This window comes from Haplochromis burtoni, unplaced genomic scaffold, assembly GCF_018398535.1.
Source record: "Haplochromis burtoni strain Fernald_Lab_line unplaced genomic scaffold, NCSU_Asbu1 Contig_345, whole genome shotgun sequence".
Classification (NCBI taxonomy): domain Eukaryota; kingdom Metazoa; phylum Chordata; class Actinopteri; order Cichliformes; family Cichlidae; genus Haplochromis; species Haplochromis burtoni.
In genome coordinates this window covers 343,260-359,034 of record NW_024582706.1, presented here as the reverse complement: position 1 = coordinate 359,034, position 15,775 = coordinate 343,260, and the positions used below count along the sequence as shown (strand labels likewise).

Here is a 15,775-nt window from a genome sequence, read left to right as displayed (position 1 = left end):
TAAAAGGCCTACATCACACACTAAGTACCTGCTTTTTCATTGACAAACAACCGCACTGTGTCTTTATCCACTGCTAACACTGCACACAGCAGAGCTGGCGTCCTCCTCTGTGGTGCTCGTCCTTGCACCGTGCACGACTCGTGCTGGCTGCTGCAGGCTTTTCTATAACCTCCCTTTTTCTTCCACTCAATCAATGGGTACATTTTTGGATACTGACAAATCTTTCCACTGGGTTTAAACCAAACAATCAGTGTGAGATTGGAGTGCAGACTTTTACCTTTACCTTCAGGTAAAGCATCAACATTTTAGGATTTACAATCATTTTTACACACAGTTCCTATTTTCAGGGAACAAGCAGTTTAATGACCTCGTGATTTAATTAGAAACACAGCATTTAGAGTTTGTTTGAGGCAGTCAGTGACACCAAAGCACTTCCAAGTATTAGAAACACTTCCTAAAATGGGTTTAGATAAAAATGGCTGTAGTTTCTAAACACTTTGTGCACTAACTTTGTTTAATCCCTTAAATTAAAGCTCAAAGTCTGCTCTTTAATCACAACTAGATTCTGTTATGTAGAATCCACTGGTGTGGGGCACGGATACAAAACTCAACAAAAAACTGTCATTGTCTTCAGACCTAATCACCTAACTGTACGCCTTTGTAGTAGTTCAGCACAGAGCTATTATCATAAGTTTTCACTCTTAGCCTCACAGGCTGCTTATGGTTCTGTAACTCGTGCACATGTGAGGGGAACCGCAAATAAACCGCATCTCAGATTAGTGCTGAGCAACAGACTGAGCAACTGCTGATTGTCTCTTATTTGTCAGATATGTCCGTTGCAGTGGTAAATGGACTACTTTTCTACTCTCCCAGAGTACTCAAAGCGCTCTATACAGCGTAGATGGACTGGATGGATTGATGGATGGCAGTGTTTGTAGTTAGTTTGTCACTGTAACAGTAACTGTTGCCGTTTTCAGTCTTGAACTGTTAGTTAATAAGTCTGAGTTTCTGTTTTGCTCTCTTGTTGTTTCTGTGTATGGACTTTTTCTGTGATTGTATTTTCAGAGTCCTTTCCCCTCTGTCTTTGTACCACACTTGAGTGTCTGCTTGTTACCTACAAAGCACAGGAAAACCTTAGAAATGCTTGTAGAAATGGACTGTTAGATGATAACAGATAACAAATGGGTAGTATTATTATGAGGAGTAGTATGTAAGATCACTTTCCCTGTGACTGAGAACTAAAATGGTAAATGGACTGGTTCTTATAAAGCGCTTTTCTACTGAGTGCTCAAAGGGCTTTACACAACTTGCATCATTCACCCATTCACATCCATTCATACAAGCATTTCTAAGGTTTTCCTGTGATTTGTAGGTAACATTCATATACATTCATACTCTGATAGATGCATCGAAGAGCAACTTGGAGTTAGCATATTGCCCATGAATACCCACCTTGTGATTAGTAGATCACATACTCTACAGCCACAACTGTGCAGAATGTAGAATTACCAACATGCCTGTGTCTGTTTGAGTGTGGAGAGGAAAGAGGAGCCCCTAGAGAAAACCACATTCACTGTCCTCAAAGAAGAGAAGCTCATGGTGATTGTTAGAATCAGCTCTCACTTAAGAGCTGCTTTTAATGTGCCAGACGTCTTTGCACTCCTGTGAGCGTGGGTAGAGGGAGACGACCCTGGGCTGGGTAGTTCTTCATCTGATGAAAAAAAGGTCAGGAGCCACTGCTCGTGTGATAATATATATATAATACTATGTAAAGGTTTTGAGCCTGCCCATATCTTTTATATGCTGCTATAACAAATCCGTCCATGATTTACTGAAATATGTAAACATGCACAGAAACACAGCTAGTATCATTCTTATTCGGTTTCCTTATATATTATAAAGAGTTTGAAAGTGAATATTTGGTGTGAGCAGCTTTGTTGTCCGGCACAGTCTGAACTCCTGACTCCAACCTTGTCTCAATTCTTTTACCGGCTTCTAAAAGGACATTTAAAGCTCTTTGTTAGATGTTTCTGTTTTTTGTTCTCTTCTCTGTCTGGGTGATTCCACGCTGCTTCAATAATGCTGAGGTCTGGGCTCCAGGGAGGTCAATCCATGACTCATGGTGTTGTTATTGTCTTTCTTGGAGCCTATCCAGCAGTCATAGGGTGAGAGGCAGGGCACAGCAGGGTACAACAACGGGCTGTCGTGCTGTTGCAAGGCTAACACAGAGAGGCAGATATGCATTCACACAGGTAGCTGGAGGACTCAGAGGGAGAACATGCACACGGTGTACAGGAAGGCTTCGGCTGACTGCTGGCTTTAAATACACGATCTTCTTATTGGACCCTTTTTGCAGTCATTTGTCAGCAAACACAATGAAACATAACTTGAGGCTCTTTGTAGTTTGAATCCACGTTTGCTGATTTATGGCCTCCTTACTAATCATATATAATGTTTTCCTTTTTTATGTTCTGTTGCTGTGTTGGGCTGCAACCTGGTTTTCCTTACAGATACATGCTGTAAAAGCTGCAGTGTGGCCATTTCTCCTCCAGGGGGCTCTGTGTGGTTGCCTTCCATATCAGGACTCATTACTGCTGTGGTTAGCCGCAGTAATGTGGTAAGAGCTGGAGTCACCGGCCTACAGTGCACACGGTGAACCTCTAGGTGTCACCCATTGTCTAGTTGTCAAGGCAGAGGGGAGGGAGGCGTCTGTAATCTACCCCCCCCCCCCACCATGAAAATTCAACCATTTGGGGGTTTTAGCAGCACCTAGTTCCACGTGCGTCTCCAGCACATTTCTGCCTGCCACCACATCTAAGCTCGGTCTCTTTTTGTTGTGAACTCGAGTGGCTCTGAGACTGATGACAGACGGGCTTCTCTGTTTCTCTGAGCTCAGACTAAATTAATTCTAAATGCTTCCAGACATTTTATTAGCAGAAATGCTTCTAATATGAATAATAAAAAGCGAAGTTTCCTGATGCTAGGATCAGTAACTGAGGAGAGCAGGTGGCTTTACCCTTCATGAAATCCATTTTCAGTGTATTCTCTGTGTTCAGAGCCTTTAGAATGACAGAAATGCAGCTAATTATTTTTAAAGCGAATTAGCCAAATTACTAACTAACAAGTGGTTGTCACAAAAACAACTGTTGATATATCAAGCAAGGGATGGCATAAATCCCTTATATCTGAGAAGACCAAATTAAAAGTGTTAAAGTTGAACTTATTATTTAAACTATTTGATCATTTATTTATATATTTACTAATTTGTCTCATTTCCACAGTTCTGTGTTGTTTGTGTTTGTAGTTTGTCAGTGTTGTGCTGATAGTGTGCTGTGTCACTGTGCTGACATGTTGTGTATGATTTTTCTAATCACTAAGACTGAAGCTCATTCTTTCACTGATTATCAGCTGATGTTGATGCCATGTGAGCAAAAAATAATTGCTAACTAGTACCTGAAATACTCCATAATCCATACTAATAAAATGATAATGCACTGCTGCGTGTGCATTTGTTCTGCTGGTATTTGACGACGCTTCACTGCAGAGGTGAGATACATACATACATACATACCAGCGTTTGTGATGCTGTGTCCTCATGAAGACCGGCTGTTAGCTTTATTAACATAACATTTTTTAAGAAAATGTTTGAAACACAAAAACTTGGGTAAGTAGTGGAGTGCTATAGTTCAGAGATAAGGGCAAGAATTAAAAGAAAAGTAGAGGTCTGCTTGGTTTTACTCAGACAAGTCAAGGTTACACAAAAGCTGAACGAGGAAGAGTAAAATTGAGTTAGTTCTGAAGTCTGCCAACAAATCTGCTGCCTATAAACTGAAGTTATGAACTTGACACATGAAACAAACTCAAAATAACCAACCTAGCATACAGAGCACAACTAGCTGGCTCATCAGACAAGTGACAGACTAACCTGATTACCCCACATACATATTTTATGAGGTTTTTTTACTCAGAAGTAGGCTACCACTGCAGGACTTGGTTGTGCATTAGCAACAAAGAGTTTAATTTGAGCCTGAGAGGGTTAAAAGAAGGGAACCAATCAGAGAGGACTCCGTGTTATAACTACGAAAGCATGGACAGATGAAACAACAATCCTAGTTTCTCGTCAGCACCAGGGTGACAAAAAGTCAGCATCCCTTTTAGACTGCAGTTAAACCGTTACTTATAAAGCCGTCTCTAGACCCAGCGGTCTTAGCTGCTATAAAACTACTCTCTACTATAATCAGCTAACAGATCATCTGCAGAGGAATGGCTTATTTGAAGAGTTTCAGTCAGGTTTCAGAGCTCATCACAGCACAGAAACACCTTTAGTGAAGGTTACAAATGATCTTCTCATGGCCTCTGGTTTGTATCATATCTATCTAATAGACTCCAGTTTGTGCATGTACAGTAAATGGAGAGTCCTCTTCACACACTGAGGTTAATTATGGAGTTCCACAGGGTTCAGTGCTAGGACCAATTCTGTTTACATTATACATGCTTCCCTTAGGCACCATCAGTAGAAGACATAGCATACAAATGTTTCTTCTTTGCTCACTATGTGTTAACAGACCTCTCTGAATTTAATCGTGGGTTATTAATAATCTCTGCCTCTCTTCCACAGCATCTCTGTCCTCTCTTCCTCTCCTCACCCCCCAACCAGGGTGAGATGTTCACCCCTCCCAGAGTCTGGTTCTGCTCAGGGAGTTTTTCCTTCCTTCTGTTGCCAACTACTTGTTGTTTGATTGCTGAAATGTCACTCTAAGGTTGTATGATGTTTACAGTATAAAGCACCTTGACGTGACTGTACATAGATAAGAAAAAATGTATTCATTTAAACAATTAAGCATGCTGATTTGTACTGCCATTCGATTGATGGGTCAGCATTGTTTGGTTAAAGAATGAAAGAAGAATGGATTGCAAATAGAATTTGGAGGGTGAATTATAGCTGTAGCTAACGTGTGGTGTGTACAAAGTCTTGAACGAAGCAGATGGTGGTAATACGGCTAAATGTTTGACACAACTCACGTGACCTCAGCATCCACATGGACCCCACAGAAGTCTGTTTCAAATATAACACAGGTAAGATTAAATTATTGAACAGTACTCTATATATTAGAGGTTGTGTTGTCATGTAAAGGAAAATGAATATGTTGTGTACAAGGGTTGTTTGCAGATCACCCGGGTCGTCATCTGCACTGATAAATAATCCTGACAGAAGGACGTTTACAGCAAATCAAATCTAGTCTGAAATACGTCTCATATTGAAAGGAATGACAGTAAAGTGGATTTCATTGTTTTCTATCAGCATGTTTGGTTGATCCAGTCGACTGCAGCCGTTCCATTTCCGCTCATCCTCATCTTCCTGGGAAGAAAGCGGAGCTCTAAAAATTCCTGCTGTGCAACAGAAAATGTGACCCAGACACCTCAGTCGGGTTTGTGCATTATTTTATTTGTTTTTCATTCCCCTGCACCAATAATCCACAAACACAAGTGTCTATTAACTCAGTATTATATTAATGAATACATATTATAGTGACAAATAAAAAATAATCACAATACAAAAGAGCCATTTAAATATGTCGAATGTCAATCGCATGTCAGTCTTGATTCAACGTGTACTCAACATGCATTTAAAATATAAAAATAGACTTCTGATTACAATTATATACATTTTTTATAAATATAAGTATACAAATGTATTTTCAAAATACAAAGATAAATACAGTCACATTGTGTACCTTTTTTTTTGGATATTTAGCATTCACAAAACACAATTATTAAAACTGAAACACAACTTTAACGACACTTGCAGGTCTTGTTTTTTTCTTTGTTATTTCCTTTTCTGTCTTTTTTGCCACCAACACACCCTCACTTTCATTCTGCACTGAGGGGGCAGGGAATAAACAGGAAGTCTAGCTCTGCCGAACATCCTGTAACAGTTTGTTGATCTCAGCCACCAAATCACTGGCGTCCACCAATTCATGCCGGCTATCGCTACGTTTGCCCTGAAGGTGACCGAGCACCGAGTCAAAATCGTCCTCCTCGTAGTTCTCTGGGATCTCCTCCATGGCTGGCAGCCACTTGGAGGAAGGCCCAGGGAGCGGCGCCGACACCGGCACCGGGGGAGGCTGCACCAGCGTGGGGCTGACCAGCGCTGTAAGCAGAGGGCTGCTGTGGGGCTTGTTCTGGGGGCTGTTTTTGGGCGCCTGTGAGCCCTTGTGGCTGCTGCTCTGTGAGCTGAGCTTGGTGCTTGGTTTCAGCGTGTGGTAGCTACCGCCCTGGTGGTGGCCAGATGGGCCTATGCTACTACCTGGGTTCTGGAAGTGAGTGTTAGCAGCCCAGGCTGCCACTCCCTGTTGGTGTACAGAGGGGCTGGGCTTGCCGGGCAAATGGCCCCTCCTGCGATCTAAAGATCCAGTCATCGGTACGCCCATCCCACTCAGGCTAGTCCCCTTCTGGTTTTCACTGACCTGGACATATGAGTCCAGGCCCTGGGGTATTAACCTCTGAAACACGCTGCTCATCTCTGAAAGCAAAGACGTGGTCCCACACAGGTCTTCGTCTGCGGCCTCGTTGCTGCCGGCACCTTCTCCCCCTTCGTCTTCACCGTCCTCCCCAACGAGGTCCTTGCCAAAGGTGGAGAAGCTCTGGTTCCGGGCGGAGCCGGTATCAGTGCAGGGCTGCGGAATCTTTTCTTGAGACACGTCACTGGCTTGGCGGGCTTCTTCCCCGGGGATGTAGAGATTGCTGCGGTAGTCAGAGGAGGCTGGGGAGGCCAGGGGTGGCATCCAACACTGATCAGAGTGACCCAGAACGCGGCACTCATCCGTGCAAAGCCTCATGGCTGCAGAGAAGACAGAAGCATGAGTAATCATGAGTGAGCTGCATCCATATGGTCACTCTATACAAAACTAAACCTGCTTGTGTTTTGAGTAATTTAAAGATAAACCTTTTACTAAAACCTAAACAGGAAAGTGAAACTCACAGAACATGGGTTTGTTTCAATCCTGATAGTACACTCAGGACACTGAAAAGGTTCTCCACAGAACTGGTGGGAGACCCTCTCTCTTTCACTGTTCATCAAACTGATCATCAGCGAATGTGACCACCGTCTAAAACATTTAGCCGTGTGTTAAGCTACCATCTATTAGAAGACTGAACAGGTGTGGCCTTCATGTTTGCTCACAGGTGGGTTTCTCAGGATTATTGTCGGGTCTTTACATTATGAGATAAAGTGCTTTGAAGTGACTGTTGTTGTCATTTGATGCTATGTAAATCAAACTGACTTGCTACTAAGGATGGCTCTACCTGCTATTGAATTAGTACCAAATGACTCATGGCCCGGGGGTTTGGGACCGCTGCCATAAATGAGTTCATAGATTCCTGTAGAAACGTTCTCTTCCACATGACTGTATGAATATACACAATGCACAAGAAAATAAGTGAATACCTACGGGCCTACTGGTGATATTTACAATTTCAAACATAATAGGAAAAAATGACTTCAAACTACTTTCAAAAGCATCCCATAATGTCCTGTGTATGTCCATATTTTATGCTGTAAACAGGCAGAAATGAAGAAGTCTCCATCCAGCTAACATTTTTCTGCCCGTCCTCAGGTGTTTCTTTCTTTTCATGCTTGGCTGTCTCTGGAAATCTGCCCTAATTAGTCTGAGAGGCTCTTTGCAGGAGCTCTGCCGTCTATCGTCCAACGACTTCACCACAGAGAGACGATTCAGCCGGGCCGATCAATGCCTATTACCCATTCAAAATAACTCCTCCTTTAAAAGCCCTGCATTTTTCCCTTTCAAGTCACTCTTTTCAATATTAAATCTTCAAATAGAAAATCTCTGAAGAATAAATTAGACAAATCAAATATGCCAACTTAAAGCCTTCATTAAAGGACTGCGGTGCTTTTCAGTGACGCTGTTGAGGGACTTCATTATCCCCTCATTAACATGAAAGGAACATTTATAATACATCTTAGAGCAGATGAAAAGTGCATTTGGGTGCAGTGGAAGGATGAAAACAGTGCGGGGGCAGAAGCAGATTGGCTACCTCGCTGATGAAAGGCTAAAAATGAAAGATTTAACCCGAGCGACTGGTGTGTGAAAACAGAAAAGGAACAAAAATCCACGTCAAACAAACATTAACCTCCTAAGACCCAAACTCTTTCATGCCAAGCAAGTTTAATTCCTCTTTGCTATTTGGGCTGATTGGGACCTGATGAATGTAAAAATAAAGAATTTTTTACCTGATTTTGTTTTTGACAAAAATGAGATTCACATATGAGGACATTCGTTTTAAATTTCAACAGAACCATGGCAGTATAATGTCCTTTTAACTGGATATCAGGCTCTTGTAGAGCAAAATTTAGTATTTTGGTCTAGACAACCTAAAATGTGATGTCCACATATGTGGACGCAGGTCCTGGGAGGTTAAATGAGAGCCTCCTGACTAACTGGGATTTACTTTTCAGAGAGGACTGAGGACAACATGGTTGGCTGTGTGTTTACTTCAGAGACTGGATTTGATCAGTAAACCAATTCAGCTTCTATTCCTGCTAAGAGGAGGACGCACGATCAGTGAATGTCGGTGATCGGACTGACGCCTACGATTTACAGGAGCACTCTGGCTTTGTGTGAAGCAGGCACAGACCAAAGGAGAAGAGTCAGAGTGGAAAGGAGACATCCAGTCAAGCTTTAAAAACACTGCGTTGTACTAATGCCTTCGTATTTAAGACAAAGTTCCAGTCATCGGCCCCTGAGGAACGTTCCCAGGCTGATATCTAAACCTGGAGGAGTAATCTATTACTGTTACATGTGCCTGAATAGGTCTCCCTGCCTGTATGTAATGACACTGTTTACTCAGTATTCGTGCTAAATATAAAGACGTGATCAGGCTGATCAGCAGCGCTACACAGAGGTCTATTAGAAGTAAGCCAGCAGGGTTACTCATGTACAAGAGCTTAAAGGCAGTACAAGTGTTAAATAAAGGTGAATGTTGAGTAAAATGTGCAAGTACTGTTTTACTGATGGCTCTGTACTACAGCTGTGTATTAGCTGTGAAAAACAGAGAACCTGTCTTTGGCATCATTTATTGCAGTCTTCTCCATCTAGACAAGCAAGAAACAAAGCTCTGTGTTACATCCAAGGGGGCGGGGGTTAAGGCTTCCACACTGAGTCATAATAACAGAGAGCTGACTTTATGCTGCAGTGGACCGGGAGTGGGAGGTGGCCTAAGCATCCATAAGGAGAAAGTTGAGCCTAGAGATGTAACTGTGCTCTTCAGGGTTTAATCATGAGCCCAACTCTGAGCCGATTGCATAGCAACTCTGCGCCTCGTGGCAATTAAATGCCTCCATTTCATCAGAGCAAGATAAGAGCTTTGGTTTGGATGGCTGGAAATGAAGGTTTGAAGGTGGGAAAAAGCAGAGCGCCTAACGAGCAGAGCTCCTCTACAAAACTGTAAAGAAGGGGTGGGAGGGAAGGAGGAGGCGTTAGTGATGAGATTGTCTGCCCGTCTGAATCGACTTTAATTGGGATGTAGCTCAAATGTGGTATTAAGTGATGGCTGTGTGGGAAGCTGGCCGGGAAGAAGCAGCAGCTCTGGGAGAAGAGGGATGGCGTGATAAAAGATGCTGCAGAAGCTTGCAGCCTGTATGATGTTAGCCAAGACACGGTGAAAGTTTTACAGGATGTGACGGAGTGTACCCTGCTCAACTAGCATGCAAACCTGTCACACATGTGATGCCAGCATGCAGAATACTTCACAGTCAGTATGGTCACTACAAAGTGCTCATTCTTCCTCGTTAACTCAGCTGTAGAGAAGAGGGACCGCCCAGCAACATGACGGCTCAACAACCTCATGACAGTGTCACTCACAGTCCTCCAAAGTTAATACATGTGCAGCTTATTTTTTTAGTTTCAGTTTTTTTTTATTGTTTTTTCTTTCTCCAAAACGAGCTCTGACATGAAAGATAAAGATATGGACATGTACTGATAAATGATCAGAATTATAATATCTGACTGTCTGAGCCTAAACTGAATCAGTGATAGAAATCAGTAAGGATCCAGGCCCTATTACAGCTGTCTATAGGCCACAATATTCCCAGCATCCCACAAATAGACTCATGTCTTGGTAAAGTGGAAAATTCATTTTAGTTGTTAAGGATGATCTAAAGGACCTCCGACTCCACTCTAAAGAATGGGGGCAAACTCAAAAATCCCATAATATGCAAACCAGCACAGTAAAGTTTGACTTGAGGTTAAAGGAGACTCGGACAAAGACGATGTGCTCCACAGTTTTTCATATGAAGCTCTGTCTGTATAATCATCAGGCAGTTCCTCTCAGCTGTGGTCCACAGAGAACAACATGACTACAAATGACTACAGTGACGTATGAGAAACTCAAGCGTTCTTTTAAAATTGACTTGAAAACCTCTTTAATAGGGTTAATATCTTTACGACCTAAAAGGAAAGAAAATGAGCACTTAAATCACAAATCAGGTCTTGGCTAATTAAATTTTAGTAAAAATGATGTGATTTGTTGAGAGAAATTAGGCGGTGGTCAGAGGAACCAGAAAGCATCAACCATCAAGGGCTGGATTGGTATAGTACATGGCATGTTATTAGTATTGGTGGTATAGAGAATGAATTGAGGGTGTGGCACAGTCCTCATCAGATGACCTCTAGGTGGGGTTGCTAAGCAAAGGTTAAGCAGCTCTGGTGTTGCCCAGTTTGAGCCACGTTCAAAGAGTTTGTGAACCATGGAAACATCAGTGAATGATGACTCATATGCTCTAATGAATTTCCCAAATTGACGTATTGCTTTAATTCATTTGAATAAATAAATCAACCAAACATGCAGGCCACAGACTGCCAGCTACCATAATTTGCTACATTTTATCATCTCATATGAAAAGAAGCTGAAAGTGTTTGTGTTTAGAGCTGTTGGCGTGAACCTCCAGGAACACTTGTCACCATTACCTGATAAATCACCAAAAATATAAATATCCCTGTAGCTGTTAGATCAGCAAACCAAGAATCTACATGTTTAATGGATACAGTTCTTAGCAATTCTACGTATAATTATTATAAGAACAATATCAGAGTGGTGGATAAAGCTGAGCAAAATAAAGACTGAAGCTTGGCTTCATATCTACCGAGGGCAGTGCGCTGTGATGTACCTGCATGTGCTCTGTGGTGGCCATCAGGGGCATATATCTCAGTAAAGCCCTCACCGAGGAGCCTGTCCATGGGGGACTCCCTGCCGGGCTCGTAGTCGCTGTCCCCGGCCTCACTGTCTCCCCGTCCGCTGTCCTTCAGACTGAACTTATCCATCTCATTCAGGGCATATCTGCAAAAAGCCAGAAGCAGATTTGATACATGAATTACTGCCAATAATATTAGCATGCTTATGAAGACACCACACTGATGAATAATAAGGTTCACTGAGAGTGCTCTGCAGAAGGGTTTTAACATAAAATTATGCAGATGTGAAGTTATTGAGCATAGTTTAACTCCAAAATCGACTGGACCAGAACTGAGCTGAGAACAGTGGAAATGGTGCACTGTGACATGAGGAGGAGCTCAGAGGGCTCTTCCTCATGTGTGCCTAGGTGTGCCAGCACACAAAGCATCGTTCACGCATGTGTTACCTGTAGCTTCTGGTGTATTTGTTGCCTCTGAAGCTTGGCCGTGGCTGGTACTGGCCCTGATGAAGCATGGACAGAAGCTGTGAGACTTGCTACAAAGCCAAGAAAAAAAACAAAAAGAAAGGAAAAAAGACAAAATAAAAGGGAAAATGAAGAGGGGAAAATGAATGGAGTCAACAAGCAAGGCCACAAGACAATGTTTGGGGCTGAGGGAGTGCATGACTTTGTGATGGTCAACAAAAACACGACACGTACAGCTGAACAGAACACGGGCGGTAACCCCGGTACATGACAAACCACGTGCACAGCTTCAAATGAAAAGGTACTGTAAGTATAAATACTTCAAAGTATTACATGTAAATCAGGTTTACATCAATCCCATGGACATTTAAAGAAAATGAGTAAACCTCTCACCTCTACAGGAGGAGTGGCGTGGGCCAGCTCCAGAGCAAAGTTCTCTTGCACATGATTGGAGGAGATGGTGACGAGGCTGTTCAGTGACTGGCGGCTATGATGGCTCTGCCTGCTCCCCAGCGTGCCTCTCTCAGGTGTAGGGGAAGGAGAGGGGGAGCGCGGGTGTGCACGCACAGGTAAAGTTCCATTGACGGTCGGGACCAGGGTGATGTCTGCCTTGTGGATTTGCCTGGCGGGCTTCTTAGGGTGGTTCTGGTAGCTGTTCTCCGCCACGCGACAGTTGTAGTTGTGTCTGGGGTCTTTCTTCTCACGGCTGCAGCGGGCCGTCGCAAACATCAGCATCACGATGAGCAGCAGAGCACAGACTGCACCCAGAGAAATGATGACAATGAGAGAGAGATCCAGTGAGGCCTGGGTGGAGCCGGTAGGATACAGAGAGGGGAGAATGTCCATGTTCTCCTGCACAGAGAGCCTGAGGAGGGCTCCTGTGGACAGCGGGCTGATGCCTCTGTCCTGCACTTCCACCCTGATCTCCATTATGTCCCGCGGAGCCTGCTCCAGACTGGCATTGGTTCTGAGCTCACAGCGCCGGGCATCCATCACAAACAGCCCATCCTCATTGCCACCGATGATGGTGCAGCTCACCTCTCCGTTGGCACCAGCATCACGGTCTGTGACTTTAAGGGTGGTGATCAGCTGACCCGGGGATGCATACTTCCACGCGGGAAGCTCAGCGGTATGATTCCGGAGTGAGGGGGAGTGAATGATGGGCGGGTTGTCATTTTCATCCAAAACAGTCAGCAGGATGGAGGCATTGGCCGACTGCGCGGGGTTTCCCCCATCACGTGCCTGAACAGTGAAGGCGATCCGGCTGACATCCTCATGGTCAAAGCTGCGCAGTGCATAGATGGCACCATTAGAGGGGTCGATGGTGACGTAGGTGGAAATGGGGCTGTCTTGTACCACCGTGTCTATGATGGTGTAAGTGACCTGACCGTTGGTGCCCAAATCTGGATCTGAGGCCACCACTGTCATCAGGTAGGCTCCAGGAGAGTTGTTCTCTGACTTAAAGACCTCGTAGCGGCTCTTCTCAAAACATGGAGGATTGTCATTTTCATCCAGAACCTGGACGGTAAAGTGTTTGATGGTGGAGAGGCTGGGGGAGCCCCTGTCCTCAGCTATGACCGTCAAACTGTACTCTGACCTCTTCTCACGGTCCAGTGAGACATTAGTGAGAATCATGTAGTTCTTCTCGTGGGTCTTCTGGAGCCTGAAGTGGCCATGGCCGTGCAGCCTGCACACCACCTCCCCGTTGAGCCCTCCATCAATGTCATCAACACGCACCAGAGCTATGAACGTGTCCACAGGGGCCCCCTCAGAAATGTAGGCCACCTCCTCTTTGCCAGGTGTCATCAGGTTAATGTTTATCTCTGGTTTATTGTCGTTGACATCCACAACTTTGACCACGATTTTGCAAAGTCCAGGAATGGAATTAGGGCCCAAGTCCTGAGCCTGAACATCCAGCTCGTAGGAAGCACCGGTTTCATAGTCCACCTTTTTAATCAGAGTAATGTGGCCGTTTTCAGGGTGGATCTTAAAGGTCTCCAGGATCTTTGGTGAGACATGACTGCTGAAAGAGTAAACTATTTTCCCATTAGTGCCCTCGTCAGGATCCGTGGCGTTTAAATCAATAATCAGAGTCCCAAGGGGAGAGTTTTCTAGAAGATTGATGGCATAAGCCTGTTCGTCAAAGGCCGGGCTGTTGTCGTTGGAATCCGAAATACTGATCTTGAGCAGAGTGGAGCCAGACTTGGGGGGCACCCCGTTATCTGAGGCCGTTAGCTGCAACTGGTAACTGGCCTGCACCTCCCGGTCCAGTTCTCTCATCACCACCAGCTCTGCGTACTTGGCCCCGTCTGTCCGGGTCCTCACGTCGATTTTAAAAAAGTTGTTGGCTGTGAGGGAGTACGTGTGCAGAGAGTTCTCCCCTACGTCCGCATCCACAGCGCCGTCCAGCGGGATGCGCGTCCCCACTGACGCGCTCTCGGAGATCTCAATGGGGACGATGGCGCGAGCAAAGTGCGGAGAGTTGTCGTTGATGTCCAGGACTTCCACTTCCACGTGGAACAGCTGCAGGTACTCCGTGGGCAGCGTGACCACGTCGAATTCAATAGAGCAGTTGGAGTTTTTCTCGCAGAGCTTCTCGCGGTCGATCCTGGTGCCGATGCTGATCTGTCCGTCGTCCTCGCGCACGGCCAGCAGCGGCGTGCCGCGAAGCTGCATCACGCGGAAGCGAAAGCTCAGGGAGCTGGGTAACTTTGGCAGAACCGCGGACACGTCTTCCTTCAGCCGCGCGATGACTGTGCCCACTTTCTGCTCCTCGTAAACTTTGTATTTCAGAGTCTTCCCGCTGGCGCCGTGCACGAGCGCGAGCAGCAGCAGCGCGAGCTGGAGTGGAGCCGAGGACCAAACGGTCGCTTTTCTTTGCCTCCTTTTTGCCCCCATCTTCTGCGCTCACACCAAGGGATGACTTCCACAGAGGGGAGATCACGCAATGGAGAACACGAGTGTCCTTAGTGCGACATGTTCGTCCTGGGAAAACTGCACGAGACACAAAGAGAGAGGAAGAAATAAAGAAAGTCGTTTCGTGGGAGACGAACACACACAAACTGCGCCTCTCTCCTCGCAGACCGCTCTGTCACACTTCCACATATGCTCTGAGTGTGTGTGTCTGTGGCTGAGGAAGCTCCCTCCCACTCTGTGTGACTGAGAGAGAGAGAGAGAGAAAAGTCAATGTGTGCGCGCGCTAGTCTTTCTTCTCGCGCCCCTCTCTGCGCCCGCCCCGTCTCTTTTCCACACAAACACTCCTCCCTCCTCCTAAATCAGAATGGCCTCCTTTAAGCAACAGGAGTGCGGGTCGGGGGGGAGGGTGCCGCTCCCCCCACCGCAGAAGTGTGTCACAACAATGGGCCGGAGCGCGATCCATTCGGCTCAGCCTCCGTTAACACAATCGCACACTGACGGTCGCGCTTGTATTGACAGCGCGTGCCACCTCTTTTGTCGCGTGCAGCTAAAACACCAACTTATGGCTTTGAGGACAACAACGAGCCAACACGCCGAGCAGTTACACCCAGTGTGTTTATCACGGCTGCGTTAGATCACATTATAGATCATCATTATAAGGACAGGGCACAGTAAAGTTATGAATCTGTACTTATAATGCAGTAACACACCGTGTGTGTGTGTGTGTGTGTGTGTGTGTGTGTGTGTGTGTGTGTGTGTGTGAGAGAGAGAGAGAGAGAGAGAGAGAGAGAGAGAGAGAGACAGTCTCACACTGATCAGTTACAAAGTATCATGGATGCACATTAGCCACTGTAGTCACGTGACTGAGGACTAAAGTCTGTTTGTCTGAACACGACAGTCCGTCTCTCAGTCTGTGTGTCTAATCTTTTCAGAATGCATTCTCACAATCACTGAAAGTGTGCTGACCCCCCAGCTGACCCCACAGGTGTCCCTTGACAAAGCCCCACCTCCTCTTGTTGCTGCAGAGTTCAGCGGAGGCAGAATCTGCAGCTCCCCTGATCTCCATCCTGAGCCGAGCCTCAAGCAGCCCAGCCTACAATTAGCATCCATTCAGAGTGCCTGGTGACAACGAGCTGAGCTCGGACCAGTTGAGAGCAGAGCGTTCCCAGCTATGATGGTGCCAGA

General features: G+C 45.3%; 1 protein-coding gene across 3 annotated transcripts; it reads right to left on the bottom strand.

Moving 5' to 3' along the window:
- Positions 1 to 4,599: 4,599 nt before the first annotated feature.
- On the bottom strand, positions 4,600 to 14,856 carry LOC102291076 (protocadherin-18). Of its 3 annotated transcripts, none has more exons than XM_042228740.1 (4): positions 12,068 to 14,856; positions 11,657 to 11,745; positions 11,240 to 11,355; positions 4,600 to 6,841 (listed from the first exon to the last, which is right to left on the bottom strand). In XM_042228740.1, the coding sequence occupies exons 1-4, from the start codon at positions 14,570 to 14,572 to the stop codon at positions 5,910 to 5,912; spliced, it is 3,642 nt and encodes a 1,213-aa protein (XP_042084674.1). In that variant the 5' UTR covers positions 14,573 to 14,856; the 3' UTR covers positions 4,600 to 5,909. The 3 variants fall into 3 exon arrangements, with proteins under 3 accessions (XP_042084674.1, XP_005942683.1, XP_005942684.1); XM_005942621.3 differs by having other exon boundaries at positions 4,601 to 6,841; positions 11,186 to 11,355; XM_005942622.3 differs by having other exon boundaries at positions 4,602 to 6,841; positions 11,186 to 11,355; positions 11,657 to 11,712.
- Between the last annotated feature and the right edge of the window lie 919 nt (positions 14,857 to 15,775).

Bases quoted from the DNA above. Each gene is read 5' to 3' on its own strand.
- LOC102291076 (XM_005942621.3), bottom strand. From the start codon at position 14,572: ATGGGGGCAAAAAGGAGGCAAAGAAAAGCGACCGTTTGGTCCTCGGCT. The intron at 11,746-12,067 runs GTGAGAGGTTTA...TTGGCTTTGTAG, and splicing joins ACGCCACTCCTCCTGTAGAG to CAAGTCTCACAGCTTCTGTC. The intron at 11,356-11,656 runs GTAACACATGCG...GGCTTTTTGCAG, and splicing joins AAATACACCAGAAGCTACAG to ATATGCCCTGAATGAGATGG.